This window comes from Bactrocera latifrons, unplaced genomic scaffold, assembly GCF_001853355.1.
Source record: "Bactrocera latifrons isolate USDA-ARS-PBARC rearing strain unplaced genomic scaffold, ASM185335v1 scaffold_103, whole genome shotgun sequence".
In the NCBI taxonomy this organism is placed as follows: Eukaryota; Metazoa; Arthropoda; class Insecta; order Diptera; family Tephritidae; genus Bactrocera; species Bactrocera latifrons.
The window spans coordinates 574,823-592,041 of record NW_017534442.1 but is presented as its reverse complement, the minus strand read 5'-3'; the positions used below and the strand labels follow the sequence as shown (position 1 = coordinate 592,041).

General features: G+C 34.0%; 3 protein-coding genes and 1 long non-coding RNA gene across 7 annotated transcripts in view; 3 read left to right on the top strand and 1 right to left on the bottom strand.

Annotated features, from left to right (window-relative positions):
- Positions 1 to 2,242: 2,242 nt before the first annotated feature.
- Positions 2,243 to 4,851, top strand: LOC108968722 (dnaJ homolog subfamily C member 3). The gene is made up of 4 exons (XM_018932909.1): positions 2,243 to 2,744; positions 2,963 to 3,076; positions 3,143 to 3,342; positions 3,402 to 4,851. The coding sequence occupies exons 1-4, from the start codon at positions 2,648 to 2,650 to the stop codon at positions 4,488 to 4,490; spliced, it is 1,500 nt and encodes a 499-aa protein (XP_018788454.1). The 5' UTR covers positions 2,243 to 2,647; the 3' UTR covers positions 4,491 to 4,851.
- Positions 4,852 to 5,601: 750 nt separating this feature from the next.
- Positions 5,602 to 8,076, bottom strand: LOC108968712. Its single transcript, XM_018932898.1, has one exon. The coding sequence runs from the start codon at positions 7,951 to 7,953 to the stop codon at positions 6,118 to 6,120; it is 1,836 nt and encodes a 611-aa protein (XP_018788443.1). The 5' UTR covers positions 7,954 to 8,076; the 3' UTR covers positions 5,602 to 6,117.
- Positions 8,077 to 9,031: 955 nt separating this feature from the next.
- On the top strand, positions 9,032 to 10,136 carry LOC108968310 (60S ribosomal protein L35a). The gene is made up of 4 exons (XM_018932261.1): positions 9,032 to 9,109; positions 9,444 to 9,665; positions 9,732 to 9,959; positions 10,029 to 10,136. The coding sequence occupies exons 2-4, from the start codon at positions 9,450 to 9,452 to the stop codon at positions 10,050 to 10,052; spliced, it is 468 nt and encodes a 155-aa protein (XP_018787806.1). The 5' UTR covers positions 9,032 to 9,109; positions 9,444 to 9,449; the 3' UTR covers positions 10,053 to 10,136.
- A 1,813-nt stretch (positions 10,137 to 11,949) lies between these two features.
- Positions 11,950 to 17,219, top strand: part of LOC108968608 — a 118,730-nt gene continuing 113,460 nt past the window's right edge. For all 4 annotated transcript variants that reach the window (XR_001993345.1, XR_001993344.1, XR_001993347.1 and 1 more), the window contains exon 1: positions 11,950 to 13,396. This is a non-coding gene — a long non-coding RNA (uncharacterized LOC108968608). The remainder of the gene's footprint in view (positions 13,397 to 17,219) is intronic.

Sequence of the window (17,219 nt, the reverse complement as noted above, 5' to 3'; positions counted from 1 at the left end):
ATCAATATTCCTTATTTTGAAAGCTGTAAACTTAAACTTTCGAAATTAAAAATATTTAATTCCTCCGCTCTATGGGCTAACGTCAAATTGGACTACTTAAAAGTAGCACAAAACATTCCAGTAAATTATATTATTATTATTACGTGTATGTACTACGTTACGTACTGGATAATACAGGATAAATATTTAGTAATGAGATCTACGCCCATGAAAACTATATTTAAATAAGAGTAATGCAGAAGTTGCCCCACAACTAGAAACCATTCAAGGGAATTCACTAAAAAACATGTTTGAATTTGAATGACATTGACGTGTACTTCGTACACATACATATATGTATTTATGTTTACTAAAAGGGATATGCACAAACACAATAATACGCACACAATGGCTCACCGTTAACGCAACAGTAAAAAATTAAGGAGAAATACATAAATAACCAACTATGTATACTTACACATACACATAGAGACTAAGAGCAACTACTTGCATGAATGCTCAATTCTTTTGGTACCATATTGAATAATTTAGTAAAAAGCATTTATTGTATTTTATGAAATTATTTAGATAACCGTAGTTTTATAAAAGGGAAATTAATAGCAATATTTTGTAGCGGTAGTTTGTGAATTTTAACGATGGTGATAATGTAACTCTTAAATGATATTACTCGTAGTTTTTAATGGAAAAATATAATTTCGTGAGGAAAGTGCATCATCAATATATAGTACATATGTATATGTATTTATAGTTTTTTTTTAATTTATTGCAGCAAAAAAGTAAAAGAAATATATATTATATGTATTTAATGATTAGTAAAATTATATATTAGAAATTATAAAAAAAAGCTATTAGAATTTGTTATAAAATGAACTTATTTAATATATACATACATATGTATAACAGACATTTGTCTATTAATGGTTAAACAAATTTTAGTTGTGCTGTCAATGCTCAAAATTGTCCGAAACGAATTATTTATAATCTATGACGTTTTAAAAAGATATTTATATACAGACATATATCTTGAAAATCTTATGAAAAATATGTACGTATTTTAATGTAACTATAAGTAATATGAAAGTTCTCTGTAACGAAGCTTTAAAAGAAAAAATGCAAAAATGCATAATAAACATTTGTCCTATTACAAAAAAAATATATATATATTTCACTAACGTGGAGCAAAGAAAAATGTAAGCCGAAAGACACGAATATTATTTTAAATTATGAAAATCAGTATTAATTGAAATTATTTTAGCAATGCGATAATATTTACAAATGTAATAGTAAAAATATTTAATTTAATCAATATTTGAAAGTAGCTACTTTGTTTTTGTATTTTTTATTAGTTTCTTAACTTTTACAAGCTATAACTGAAAAAACTACTTTTATCATATTTTAATTTATTTCTTTAAAAACTTAGTAACACCAAAAACAGATGGGCTCAACTTTCTGTAATGTATTTACATAAGTAAGAAAACTCGATCAAAACAATAAACAGTACATTGTTGAAAATTTGAAATATATGAAATAACTGTTTAAATAGAATTTTTTATTACTTTAAGCTTCTATTAAGGTAAGTAATTTATATATATATATATATTATAGTAGTGGGTACCAGCACTCTAAATCTTTTTCCTTTGTTAACGATTTTAAATAATTTTGGCCCAGGTTCCATTGCAAATGTATGTATGTTTATAAATAAAAGGAATTTTGTTCACACGGGCAGAGTATATAAAAACATTCGTAATCATATTCATAAAACATCATTTTAAATGAAAATAGTAGTTATTGTGAAAAATTAGGAGTCATTTTTGTACTTAAACTAATTCTCATCTGGTAAAACCTTCATTACTGTAGTAAATATTTAGTAGTGCATTACAAATTTGCTTTGGTTTTGTACTTTATTTTCCACTTTATATATTTTACTTTTTAGATCAAAAAAATATAAAAAATAGATTTGTTCCAACCCATTTTTTTATTTTAATCGTTACTACTGCATTATAAAGTTTTAATAAAAATCATACCGGAAATAACTTTGTGAAATAACAGTATGTGTTGCACCTATACCAGCTGTTGTCGAGAAAGGTAAATTCGCCAGAGTTGATAACAATTCAAGTTCCAACAACCAATCAGCGAGAACCACATAAAGAATGCAACACTGTTTCATGCCGGATAATCAGCAGTATACCTACTATTTCTGTCTCGCGCACAACTTTTAATGCCAGGCAGCATCGAGCTGTTGCGCAGGAACTAAAAATATAATCGACTGACGTGTGTTTGACAAGAAGCTACTCAAAAGAAGTAGAAAGAAGTTTAGTTAAGCAGTATTTATTTTATTAAACGCAATCATTTGGTAAAGTCGTTAGCCAAATAAGAAGCATAACAACAAGAGTTAATTTCTTATATTAGGGAACAAGTTTATATAAAGTGGGCGTATGAAACTATTTAGTTATAAAATTTGTCGTCAATAGAAAACTTGAAATCAAATTTTGGGAGCATACATATCTTTATGCAGTTGTTGAAACTGCAAAGCAAAGAATATTTAGAAAGTGGCAGAATACACGTAGCACCTATATATTATAGCTGGAGATTAAATACATTTAACAACAACTACTGGTGGAAGCTAAATTAGAGTTGGGCCACAACAATGGTAGTGCCGCTGAATGATATGCTACCTTTCGCCACCGGAGAAAGAAAGCTGGCAGCTTGTGTTTTGTTGTTATTATTAGAACTATTTCTAGAAGGTAAGTGTTTTTGTTAACGCACAAACGGATTTCAACCTTAAAATCAATGTTTACTGTCCATTGGCTTAATAATTTCACAAAGGAAAGCAGTGTGTTTTTTGTTTTTATAGTTATACCATAAATTTGGTTGACATTACGCCAACTGTGCAAATAAACTATATTTGATGTGCTTACCAAAAGCGATAACATTAATTCTAACATAACCTTAACATTTACAGGTGCAGACGCTGTGCCAAATCAAGCTGACATTGAAAACCATCTGGAGCTAGGTAAAGAGTTTTTAGCGAAAGGCCAGCTGGCAGATGCGCTAACACATTATCACGCAGCTGTAGGTAGGTACAAAGTGTTATTAGATAGGAAGAATTAATTAAATTACTTGGTAATCATTACTGTTGCAGAGGGCGATCCAAACAACTATTTGACGCTATTCAAAAGGGGCACCGTTTACCTGGCGCTTGGCAAGGCCCGTTTCGCCGTACAAGATTTCACACGGGTGTTAGAATTGAAGCCTGATTTTGCAGCTGCGCGTATTCAGCGTGGTATTGTGCATTTAAAAAGTGGAGAATATAAACAAGCCAGCGAAGACTTCGAACATGTGGTGAGTACAAAAACAAGCAAAATTGTAAACTTTTACTCATACGTTATTATATTCAACAGCTCCAAGAAGATCCTTATAATGAGAGTGTCAATGAGCATTACCGACGGATTGAGGCTGCTATTGAGCAGTGGGAAATTGTGAAGGATCTTAGGTATAGGGGCGATTCGCGTAATATCATTCCAATGATTACACAATTACTCGAAATCTCTCCATGGTCCATTGAGTTCCGCCAAGCACGCGCTGACGCTTACATTGCCATAGATGAACTACCATCTGCCATATCCGATCTCCGTTCAGTGAACAAACTCTCACAAGACAGTACAGAAGGTTATTATAACATTGCATTGTTATTATACAAAATGGGTCAAGCTACAAATGCGTTGAAAGAGATACGTGAATGTTTACATCTTGATCCAGAACATAAAGACTGCTTCCCCTTCTATAAGAAGCTTAGAAAAGTAGAAAAAAGTTTGACAAAGGCCGAGAATTCTCGTGAGGAGAAGCAATATTCAGATTGTATTAATTCTGCTGAGTCTGTGCTAAAGCAGGAGAAAAACGAAAAAATGGTCATATACGAGGCTAAGCGACTTCTCTGCACGTGTTATACTAGAGACGAACAGTTTGCCAAAGCTTTAAGTTATTGTAAAGAAGCGCTCGATGTATTAAAAGACCCGCAATTATATTGTGAACGCGCTGACGCTTATATTGGCTCAGAAATGTACGACGATGCAGTCCATGATTACCAAAAAGCATTGGAAATGGACGAAAGTCTGCAACGTGCTAAGGACGGTATTGAGAAAGCGAAAAGACTGCAAAAACAAGCGGAACGACGGGATTATTACAAAATTCTCGGTGTTAAACGAACCGCTAATAAGCAAGAAATTATCAAGGCGTACCGAAAAGCGGCACAAAAATGGCATCCCGATAACTTCAAAGATGATGAGAAGAAGATCGCTGAAAAGAAGTTTATTGATATCGCGGCGGCCAAAGAAGTACTGACTGATCCTGAGAAACGGAAACAATTCGACATGGGTCAAGATCCTCTTGATCCCGAGGCAAACCAACAGCAAGGGGGCTTCCGCGGCGGCAGTCCATTTGCGCACTTCCATCACGGGTCACCGTTCCAATTCAAATTCCACTTCAACTAGATGTACCATAATTCTCAGGCAAAAGTTACGAGTAAAAAACATTAGCACATACCTAGCCTTAATCGGTTTGTTGTTAGGTTTCTTCTATTTTATTTAATTAGTAATAATATTAAGTATGTGGGAAGAACATGCGTTGATGTTGCCATGTGATCATACGAGTAGTGTGTGTGCATTGTTTGCATGTACTCTCGATTGTGGATATATATATTTTATTTTCTTAATTTAATGCATAGCAGTTTGCAAAATTGAAAATCGGTATGGTTTTGTACAATATTTGTAAAGTTAGCTGTAAACACTTAAAGCTGTAATACACTAAACGCTCAAAGATTTTTACGGGTTCACGAAAGCTTTTCCATAAGAGTGTCACACCGCTTAAACTAAATTTAAAGAAATCTAAATCTCTAATTTCAATTTGTAAATAGTAGGCTAAATAATGAATTTTCTCTCCTATTTTTTATTTTAAAAAGAAAATATGTATTTATACAATTTACAATTAAATTGGATATTTATATAAAATTAAAAGCATTTTAAGGTTATGAAAATAAAATAAAGAATGTTTATTACATAATAAAACAAATTTATAACTTTGAACACTTAAACATTTATATGTATGTACGTTTTTTTATTATTTTATCTTGTTTAGTGCAAATTTGGACAGATGAAGAATATATTTATAAATATTCATTATTATTATTTATTAGTATCAAATCATTAAAAATATAATTTATTTTGCTTGCATCCTTGGGAGTAAAATTGTTAAGCTTCGTACAAGTCTCACAGCTGCTTGGTAAATGCTTATGGTTCGCTGCTGATGTACAATAGGGAAAACTTTCACCAAATTCTTTCTTTCAAACCTTTATATTAATCTATACGCATGTATAAACCTACATACAAAATGCATTTTAATATAAAATGTGTGATATTTCATTTCATGAATAAATAACACCACGAAAAGTGGAAATTAAAAATTATCCACTCAAAAATCTCTCGCTCTCATCTCTCAACGTTAACCAGTTCTTCTATTGAGATGACGTAGTATAAGTAGCATATTACCACGTTCAAAAAAATCGATGACGTCAGCAATACTAAAACAATAATAAACACATTTGAGTTTGCTTTCTGCGTGCGCCTTGGCGCTTTATTACTTTGAACGAAAACGAAATATATAAATATTGTGTAGTACATACAAACATAGATAAATACGAATACATAAATGTACTTAAATAGAATTAGCAGCAAATAAGAACATAATGAAAAAATCTGTAATATTCCCCTTGAATTATTTAGGTTAATTAAATATATGTATATATTTTTTGATTTTGAGTATCATTAAGATTTATGTACATAGTAAATTGTTATTTATTTATTTGACAAACGAAAATGTTTCTTTCTCTTACTTTTTAATCACATCATATGTATATAATAATTAGATTTATTTATACGAAAAACTAAACTGTCATTACACATAACAAATTACACAACTAATTTTGAATATAAGCAATTTTGATGGTTTATATGTGAGTATTTAGATTTAATTTAATAATTTCTACTTTTCGAACTAGCCGGTTTAGCATAGTATTTTATAACGACCGGTTTGTAGTTTCATTCTTCTAACATTACCTACACATCAAGAACTGTCATCAACTGCAGTTTTCTCAAAGAACACTACATATATAAATACAGCAAGAGCGAATACTGCAAACATATATAACATTTGTTTAATATGATATTTGCGATCCAATGTCGTTATAAAGTATTTTAACGAAGCATTAACATCATCATCATCGTCGTCAGGATTCAGTGAGTGTGGTCCCAATGCGGCTGAACTGTAACGTGGACCGGGTGATGCGCTTAGCCTCCCCGAATTGCTGCGACGATATGGTACACGCTCTTGTATTTTATTGCTGCCATAGCTGCTGTAGATTTTCCTACCCTCAGCCAAGTATTCCTCCTCATCACTATCGTGTACATATATCTCATCGCCGGACAATTGTTCACCATCCGAACAGCTATCAGGTTCGTCAACACTGCGTGTGTAACTAGTATTTGCACGTGCTGTTGTTGAATAGCGTTTCACATTTGATGACGACTGTGCTTTGGGTGATGGATTACTTGGAATATATGGTTCTTTGTTCAAAGGAGCGCTCGTGTAGCGCGAGGAAAAGTTTAAAGAGGACTGTAGATGAGGTTCATAGGGCAAATGCGTTTCTGAGCCATGTTTAATGCCCGCAACATTGCTGCTTCGATCGTAATTCGTAGTCATAGGCATTGTTCTACGGTTATGATCGCCACCACCACCCATCGAAGGCTCTTCTTCACTTTCTACATCAAAATGCTTTACTTCTTTTACAGGTGTAATTTCCTGATAATATGATGTCGTCATCACACCTGACTTAGTCAGTGAAGGCGCTCGACTAGAATTGGTAGACATTTGAGAATTCGGTGTAGACGGCGGTGAAACTGTGTATAATGAGGGCGTGGGCAAATCAGTTGGTAATCGCGGATATAAACGTTGTGCATCCGCCTGATTGTAAGTGGTATTAGTTACATTGGACTTAGAAATTGCTGTTGGACGTTTAAATACTGGATCCTTTGAGTATGAGCCTCCCAAACTACCACCAAGTGTCGAGGAATGACTGGCCATATTTTCAATATTAAAAGAATTAATTGGGGATCCTGAACTATAGAAACCAACTGGTCTATTAATGGTATGTTCCGGAGGAGTTGAAAAGAATCCTTGTCTAGGTATCTCGGCCTCATTTTCTTGTTGAGTAGTGTTCAGAGTGCGTGTTTGGCTGAATCCCAAATTTGGTAATGACGATTTGTAGGTACTGTTAGGAATCTCTCTCCGATCTTGCCCATAAGTACGTGTCTGACTAAAATTCAAATTAGTTGAAGTAGATTTATATCCATCATCGAGATTACTGGGAATAATTTCTATTTCATCAATATCGTGATTAATATTATTTAGATTATGTACTTCAAGAGGCACATTTCTTGCCCTGTTACCAAATCCGATTCCGATATTGGCATTTGTGTCAGCACTTTTGGATACTTGATGTACCGATGTGGCTTTTGTAGCAGTTATATTACTGCGATTATTATTCAGCACTGAATTAAATGTTACGTTGTGGCCTTTGGGGGATTGGGTGCGCGTTTTATTTTTAATTGCGGATCGTTGCTTTTGTCTTCCCGCTTCTTCCTCATCGCTGGAAACATGCACAGTCACATTTACGGTCTTACGACGCTCACTTGGCGAAGCAACTTGCTTTTTACTGGCCTTAGGCGATGCTAAGTTCGAATCACCGGTGATCGATTTTATTAATTTGCGTATGATGACATCGCGTGTTGAGTCGGCAACTGGTACATTCATGCCATGTTCAACGCACTTGTAATGCAATTCTTTGTTGTTTAGAGTTTCTAACTGTGCACGCAGTTCTGGATGATCAACTTTTTTGCTCATTTTTGTATTAAATTTATTTACTACGCAGTTTCACCAAGTTAAAGTGCAACTTTACTTATATTAGCAAGGCAAACTTCGTGACACAACCACACAACACAAGTTTTTTATTTAGAATGGTGAAATGCTTTTGTTTTGTTTCCTTATTGTTGTTTTTCGTGGATATTTTTGAAGTATTGCCAAGTTAAAAAAAAATATAAGTCATTGCTAATACAAAGGGTTACATTTATAAAATATTATTTTATTGGTAACAAATAATTTTTTTCAGCAATAATTACGAATTTTTTCACATAATATAATTTTTAATAATTTTTAAAAGCGTAACTTTCAATTTATTTGAATGTAAAATAAAATAAGGAATTTTCCCTTTGTTTCACTTTTTTCTGATCTGGCATATTGGAAGATTTGAGCATTTGTGTTGCCGTCTTATTGGCCATAACTCAATATAATTTACACACTGACTAATAATTTTATTTATTTCAGAAATGGAAAACGATAAGTATATATATTATCAGCATTATTCAGCTCCCAACATTTTAGGAGGGAATATGTTTGTAGGTGCATCCAAAGCCAAAGTTAAATAAATATATTTTTCAAGATACTCAGTAAACAGGTCGGTTACGGAACTACGAACAAAACTAGATAGCGTGATAATCGAAAAATTCCGTTCCCACGACAGTCGGGTCTACGGACCCGGATTTTTATCCGGCCAAGGACTGTCAACTCGGCAGAATTCTGCCGTTACAACAACAACAACATAATCGAAAAATTTAAAATGAAAACGATTATAGAAATTACGAATTGATATATGTAAACTCTTTGCTTGTGGCTTTTACGGCAGTGATTTATATTTTAAAACTAAAATAATAATAGTCAAATAAGATACACAATATATTTTTGAAATTATAGAACTAATGTTATGTTATAATATATTTAAAGATTATTACACGTAGATACGAAAAAATATATATTAAGTAATTATTGTCCCTTCAACACAAGAATATAAGGTTAGATTTTACAAATTGGCATCTCATTCATAATGATTTTTCTGAGGGATTTCAGATGAGGTAAAAAATTTCCCATCAATTGTGTGATTTTGACATTTCATTGCTGCCTTCATGCCTTCTCCTTTCCTTTCTTTCCATTTGTCAAGTTTCCGGTACGTACGCGAATTTTATTTCTCCCAAATAAAATATTTTTTATATATGGAAAAACTCTTCTAATTCGTTAAAATGTCTACGGAAAACAAGAAATTAAATGTTTTTCTGTGCACGCAAGTAGTTGGCTATGAGAAAGCTAAACAAAGAAGTCTGATGTTCTTAGATTAAAATTCATACTGTGAATACCAATTGTGTAGTGGTTTATTTGTGCATAAGTAATATTGGGGAAAGTGTTTGCTTTTAATGTGGTCGACTACTTGCGTATAATAATTTGTTTAGGCAGTTCAATAATAAAACGTGATAAATTACATATTTGTTCTTAATAAATTGTAGTTAACGATGGCTGACACACAAGCAAAACCCGCTGCTGCACCAGCGTCAAAAGCACCAAAGGTGGCTAAGGCACCCAAAGCTAAAGCTCCCAAATTTGAGAAACCTACTACCCCTGTGGCTGCACCGAAATATAAGCGTCATGGCCGTCTTTTTGCCAAGGCAGTGTTCACTGGTTATAAGCGTGGTCTTCGCAACCAACACGAAAGCCAGGCTATCTTGAAGGTATGTATAGGCAATGAATAAAGGTGTAACGTTTATTTATAAATAATAAATAATTTTAATTCGTAGATTGAAGGTGCTCGTCGTAAGGAACACGGTCAATTCTACATTGGCAAGCGTTGTGTGTATGTTTACAAAGCTAAGACAAAGAAGTGCGTGCCACAACACCCAGAACGTAAGACCAGAATTCGCGCCATCTGGGGTAAAGTGACCCGCCTGCATGGAAACACTGGATCTGTGCGTGCACGTTTCAACAGAAATTTGCCTGGTCACGCCATGGGTCACCGCATTCGCATTGTAAGTCCCGATGTGATATTTGGTATTAAGAGAATATGTTTTTCATTAATAATGGTCTTCTATTTACAGATGTTGTACCCATCAAGAATTTAAATGATTATGTTAATAATTAACTTTAATCTGACCTGCAAACCTGTTTTTTAAACAAATAAAAAATTATCTTTAAATTTAAATATATGCCAGGAATTGTTGATTGGGTGTGGATCGGGTCATGCAAAAAAAAAAAAAAAAAAAAAATATGCTCAGCAGTGTAGTACTCTATTTTTTCAAAACATTGTTTGCTACGAATTTAATATGCACAAAAAACAAATATGCTTGTTCATAAAAATATAGTCCAGTAAGTACGTTACTACTTCCCGATCCAACAGAGTTAGAAATAACCGAGTTATGAGTTGTGAGAATCCTGCAGTATGCTTGTGTATTTATTTCTAAATCTGTTCCTTGCTTTGCGCTGCACTTTAAATAATTCTTTGAAATGCTGACACATTGATATTTTGTTGTGGAAGCAGTGAAAAAGATGTCCCAAATAAAGGATTGCTGACAAGTTTACACGCGATGACTGGAAGGAATCTGTTCAGGTTCTGAGGACTCGAGTCATTAAGCTACAATAAGCTTAATTTAATTAAATACTAGATAGTCTAGGTCTTTATTGGGGCCCCTTATTTTCTTTTAAGATTCTTGTAAAACATTCTTCGACTTGGTAAGTTGAAAATAACTATTATAAGAATATTTTTTTATTTGACAAGATATTTTCACAAAATGAAGATAGTGATATCATTTATTCACGTTTTAAGCTGACTTATTCTTATAGAGAGTATTTTGAGAAGGTAATTTTTAATGGCAATGTTACTATTCGGAAAATCGTCAAGGTAACTACAATTACTAATGTTGATATCTTACGAAGTATAGGTCCCAGAAGCATTTAACAAATAATAATTTTTCTACCGATGCAACAAGAACGATAATTAGTTGATATTAGCAGGAAAAAAAGATAAAAAAAAATTACTGAAACAAAAATTTAAATTCTAGTTAAAAGTTTGGCTAAATCTGATAGCAGAATCATATGCAATATGATTTAGTGTATCGTTATCAATAAGTAAACTAAATTTCAAGTTTTTTGTATCAATTTGGCTTGCATTTTAGATGTCGAATACTTTATTTTAATTTTGTTATCGACTTGTCTCCTTTACCCACATATCATTTCAACATGAAGATGGCGTACTGCTTCTTTCCGAAATTTCGAACAAGAAAAGGGCGGATATAAAATAAGTAAGTTCCGTTGTGATTAGCTTAAAAAGAGAAATTTTTTAATAAGCGCATAAATACTGAAATGCTCTAAATAATGGTTGTTGTTGCTTTTAACATCTAGGTATCAATCAGTTTTTTCGATATTTGCATTTGTAATTGAGTTAATTGAATTTTAACTATTAATGCATATGGCAACGCCAATTTTCTCGTTGCTACACAGCAAATAAAACAATAAACTGCTTACAAATATGTACATATATACATATGTATGTACATATGTAAATACATATGTATACAAATGTTTCGGTTATATATTGTTGTTGTTGTAACGGCAGAATTCTGTCGAGTTGACAGTCCTTGGCCGTATAAAAATCCCAGTCCGTTCCGGTTTTCGTGGACCCGACTGTCGTGGGAACGTTATGTATGGTCGTTATCTACATATACGTATGTATGCGTAAGTGTGTTATAAACAATTTCAACTTTAATTAAGTTTTTGGTTATTAAGTTTTCGGAATTCGAATCTGTCATACAAAGAGCAGATATTTAACTCTTTTAAAAACCGCCCAGTGGCCATTTCCGCTAAACTCTTCCAATTCGAAATATTCCAATACCCACACATAAATTTCCATTTTACATTTCCAATGTACATTAGTCACCAATCCACTAAGCAGCTAGTTAACTAGCCATACAGTGCGCCAACCGCTGAGCCGGCTCACCAGCTGCAGAGCTGTTGAATCAAACAGGTACTTCACCACTTGTACGCGCTCTCATGGCTTCAGTTCTCTTTGAGTTGTTGAATCCGATTGTCGTCGTTCACTTGCAAACCGTCGTACGCACGAAACAATATAAGAACCATACAAAATATCGCTAGCAACTGTTGCTTTTATCTATGCAAAGCATTTTGTGTGCTCGCCACCAATCAAATTAGTGAATTGTGCAAATAGGAGAAGAAAATAAATGTAAACAAGAAAACTGCATCTGTTCCAAAGCAAATGTTAGTGATTAGAAGTCAATTGGTGTTGCAGTGCATATTCTCCTTCCAGTGAAATATTTTGTGTGGTTTCAGTGCGATTTTTGCTGGTAGGCCTTCGGTGCGCTGCTCTTTTGTGTGTTGTGCTCTTATCCCTGAACGAAGTTACAGTGCAGCAGCATTCTTTGTTGTCACAGGGCGCGCACATTGGAATTTTGCTTACTAACAACGAAGTGCCCACAAGTCCTACCCCCCCAAAAACCGTTGCCTAGTTGCGTTACGTAGTGTTTTGATTTTTCACCTACCTATTTATTTTACGTTTGGCTTCCCAACGTTATTCGTTACTTGGCTTTCTGGCTTACCTTCTTATTTACATACTCTACATGCATACATATACATATGTATATGTGTGAATATGAGTGCACTCGTCGGACGTGCGGTCGGTCGTTAATGTCAGTGCATTTGTTGATGCTAGAAACCGGTTATTGCTCCCCAACAAATAGCGTAAATGTTTCAAATAGGTAGGTGTTGCTGTGTGCGGTTCTGCCAATGAAGAAGCCCATAAAAGCCATTGGCGAGAAAAGAAAAAATCTGTAATAACAAAATAAGTTAAGATAGTTTTGCGCTAAAAAATTCAAAACAATGAAAAACGAAAAAATGCACATAAACAAAATAACTCAATTGAAGGCATAACATCAACAATAAAAAATATTAAAGAACCAACGCTATTTAGCTCCGAAGTTTAGTGGGGAAAAAACAACAACAACATAAGTGAACAAATAAAGTCTGCAGGCAACTACAACAACTGTGTCAACGGCAAGTGCAAAAGCTTTGTTTGCTGCACCAAAAACAACAACGCTCAATACGAACAAGTGTACATACATATGTATGTGTAAGTATATGTGTAAATATTTACTATATACATACATATGTATGTTCTGTTGCATTAAAATCCGTTGCAAATTCAATGACACGCGAAGCTGCGCAGTTAAATCAAAAGGTTAATTGATTTTTAATTAAAAAGAAAGTCGGCACACTAGCGCATATGTATGTATGAATGTACATACATATGTAAAATATTTGCATTTGATTTGACTTTAAGTGGAAATCCAGTTTTGTGAAATTAAAATAATAAATATGTATGTAAATGCCAACGCACGACACAAGTGTAAAAAAGTAAAGAATTTTGTCGCAGCGCAAGTTATCAACAGCAATAAAGGTGAGTAAAACGCCAGCTTACTGTTAATTTAATGTGATGCCAGCAATAGTTAATGACTTGCAACTAATAAAAACTTTTGCTCATAAAAGTATGTACAGTGAAATTCCCCAATATGAATCGTTCTCATAACCAGACAGCTCTCATAACCGGACAGGTTTCATGAATACAACTTTTTCATTAATATTTTCATACAAAATGTTCAAATGACCGCACGTGGACATGTTTTTTTTATATTTCATTAAAATTTATCTGATAAATATATATATCAGATTTGTGTTAAACAAATTTACAATAACAACAACTCCGAATTAACCTACTTATTCATGCATATTTTGGTTGAATAAACTATAGGAGTTTATCCACAGTTTACCACGCTTAACGGTAATTTTAGTAGTTAATGAATCTATCCTAAAGCCAATGCGGACCTTAAGACACCAGCAATCAAAGAACCCAGCGGTACAGTAATTTCAATCTCATTTCCGTGATAATCCGAGTTTTATACGACCGAGAATCTTCTATTAAACTCTTGATTCAAACCAAACGAATGAAAAAATATCAAAAAATGTTCATCTAAATGGCGCAGTAAACACTAAAACGTTTGGGTGCTTGCTTTTAATGAGAATCTGCTACCAATGGATTACGTGTTTACACCAATTTCAGTACGTCCACACGTATGTACATTTGTACATAAGTACATATATAATTACAGACATGCAGCATGTATACTATATTCATTTGTATATGCAACGCGCTTGAACACCGCAATTACTTCTCTATAGATGAAGTGAGTGCGCTGTAACAAGCGATTTGCTGAAAACCCAACACAAAATTATAAAAGAAAAGCAAAATTAGCAAGCACAGCAACTTGCCCCGGCCACTTGCATCAGCAACACCGATCAATTTTCGCAAATTGAAGTCAATGTCGCCGCTTTGATGGTGCGACGCTCACATCAAGCATTGCACCAACAAATTGTACAATAGCAACATGTGAGCAGTGCAACAAGCGAATGATTATTGCCTGCCGAAAAAATGATTGAACACAGCAGTTAAGCAAGATACGAAAGCAGTGTCGGCTGCACAGTGGACCGCTTGACTAATTCTTTAAAATGCAGTTAAATTAAAGTTATTTATAGCTTCTTTCATTTTTATTATTTAAATTTTGACGATGGTTGAAAATAAAACAAAGCAATTAGCTTTTGCTACAAATAGATTGGTTCTTGAAAATCGTCAGGCAAGGGTTAGAGAGATAGAAAGAGAGCTCGACATCTCTCGTGAGTTCGTGCGAATGGTTTTGGTGGATAATTTGGGTATGAAACCTGGCGTTCTTGCTCGACTCGTCTCGATCAAGCTAAATGCTTTTCAAAAAAAGTACCGTAAGCAAGTCTCTTTGAATATACTTGATTGTACGAATTTCGATGATAAAGTCGTAGAGTTCTGCCGAAGAGACATATGTTTATGAGTTTGATATGCAAACAAGAAAACATTCATAGGAATGGAGGAAAAAAACTAGTCGAAAACAAAAACCACGCCAAAGCCTTTCAAAAATTAAGGTGATGTTCATAGTTTCTTTGATATTTGTGATTTGGCGCATCAGGAATTTGTTTCGGAGGCACAGTCGGTACCAATAAGGAGTTCTATTTGCTCGTATTGAGCCGTTTACTTGAGAACATACATAAGTCGAAAACGGACGGAACTGTGTAAGAAGAATTCATGGATTTTACACGATGATAATGCACCATCGCACCAAGCCACGATTGGGACCGAATTTAAAGCCAAAACCCAATAAATACCTTCGGTCAATCAATGTATTCACCAGATTTGGCTGCGTGTGATTTTTTCTTGCTCCCCAAATTGATATTGCCGCTCCGTGGAACCCGTTTTCAGTCGATTGAAGAGATAAAACAAAATTCACTGAAGGAGCTGAAGGCCATCCCTAAAAGTGCTTGTGAAAAGCGTTTTGAGGACTCCAAAAATCTTTGTTATCACTGTATTACATCTCGTGAGGATTGCGTTGGAGAAAATACAAACACCGATTAATACTTAAATATTTTGTGTTTTATTTACAATTTCCACTTTTTCACAACGAATATCGATTAGAAAGGCTATCCACTTGGCAACGAAAACACAATGTGATTGGCAGCACTGGATGTCGATTGCAACGACATCTATTGACAAAATACGAAAATACTTTTTCGACTACCCAATATATCGAGTTTTCGATATGACGCTTCAACTCCTGTAAAATTAAAACAATCCTTGTAGGAGAGTAATTCACAAATAGTTAATAATTTTAGAAGGATCAGAAATTGACTAAGCGCAAATTTTATTTTTAAATTCAATTTTTATTTCTTACGAAATATACGAGGGTTTCTCTCATTTCCTCACGCTCTTTTAGCCATTTGATTTTGTCATTGAATTCCGGTATTGTTTCAAAGCTTTTTATCTATTCTATACAACATATTCTAACTTGTTTTCTTTCTTTGCGCTGTATAAAAATATTATTTCTTGACTGGCCTTGTGTCTTCTAAAATTGCTGCTAGACACTGTACCACCCCAGCATGCCTGAGAATATGAATTTGTATGCACAACATTCGGCCTACTTGCAAAAAGCCAAGTGAGTTGGACCAATCAACCAACAACAATCTGCGAAGCGAATTGCACTCTCGTACAATTAATCACCTACATACGTATGTACATATGTATATATTTATGTATACACTATTATGTAAGTATTCGAGGGAAGAGAAAAACAGGATAAGCCGTATTAAAGGAAAGGAAGCGCATATTACAACAACAATCGAGGATATGTTCTGAACAAAAACACTGCCTTCACTCAACTAAACATTCGTTCGATATATGGTTGGCAATCATTGATGATGTATGTTTGTACTTCTTCTACATATGTAAATAGTTGTATACTTTGAAGTTGTAGAAATCGGAAGTGGAATGATTACAAAGAAGTATGTACACATATTCATATGTACAATGCACACCTTGTCTGTTATAAGAGGCGCCTGCAGGACAGAGCTTGTTGCTGCTGGAGTTCAACACGTTTGAATACATATCTACATACATATGTAAGTATGTATGAAAATACTCGCATACAAGGTCTTTAAAGAGTGGAAGCAGAGCTCTCGGCCAGAGCGATCGTCAATTCAGATACATATGCCGTATGCTGTTTGGCTAGACCGGCGTGTTGAACAAATTCAAGTACAACGGCAAATCGATTGTCAGATATTAATGCTGTAATGCTTGTAGGTGTGCACATGCGTATGCATGTATATAAATATGTATGTATGTAGCTATGTTTACGCCTGGCTGTCAGTTGCAGTTAAATATTGCTGTTATTGGCGCTTTAGCAATTGTAAATTCTACCAGTTTTTCATTTGCTCTTTGCGCGCTGATTTTTTCAGCGATTTTGCAACTTGTTGAGGCGGTTGCACTTTTTCATCTTACTTGTATACATATCATACATATGTATATGTAAGTATGTATGTATAGATGCAGCTATTTAACTACATATGTACGTATGTAATGGGTGGCGTCTGTTTGTGTGTTGCAAACCTAACAAAATCGGCTCTATATCTTATATATAGTAGATATTTTCGATTGCTTTGGACCAATTTTAGATTAAAACAAGTAAGGAAGGGCTAACTTCGGGTGTCACGGAACATTTTATACTCTCGCATGATAAAGTGATAATCGAGATTTCAGGCGTGGTTGTGAACCGATTTCACCCATATTTGGTACATGTCATCATGCTGTTAAGAAAATATTATGTACCGAATTTCATTGAAATCGGTTGAGTACTTCCTGAGATATG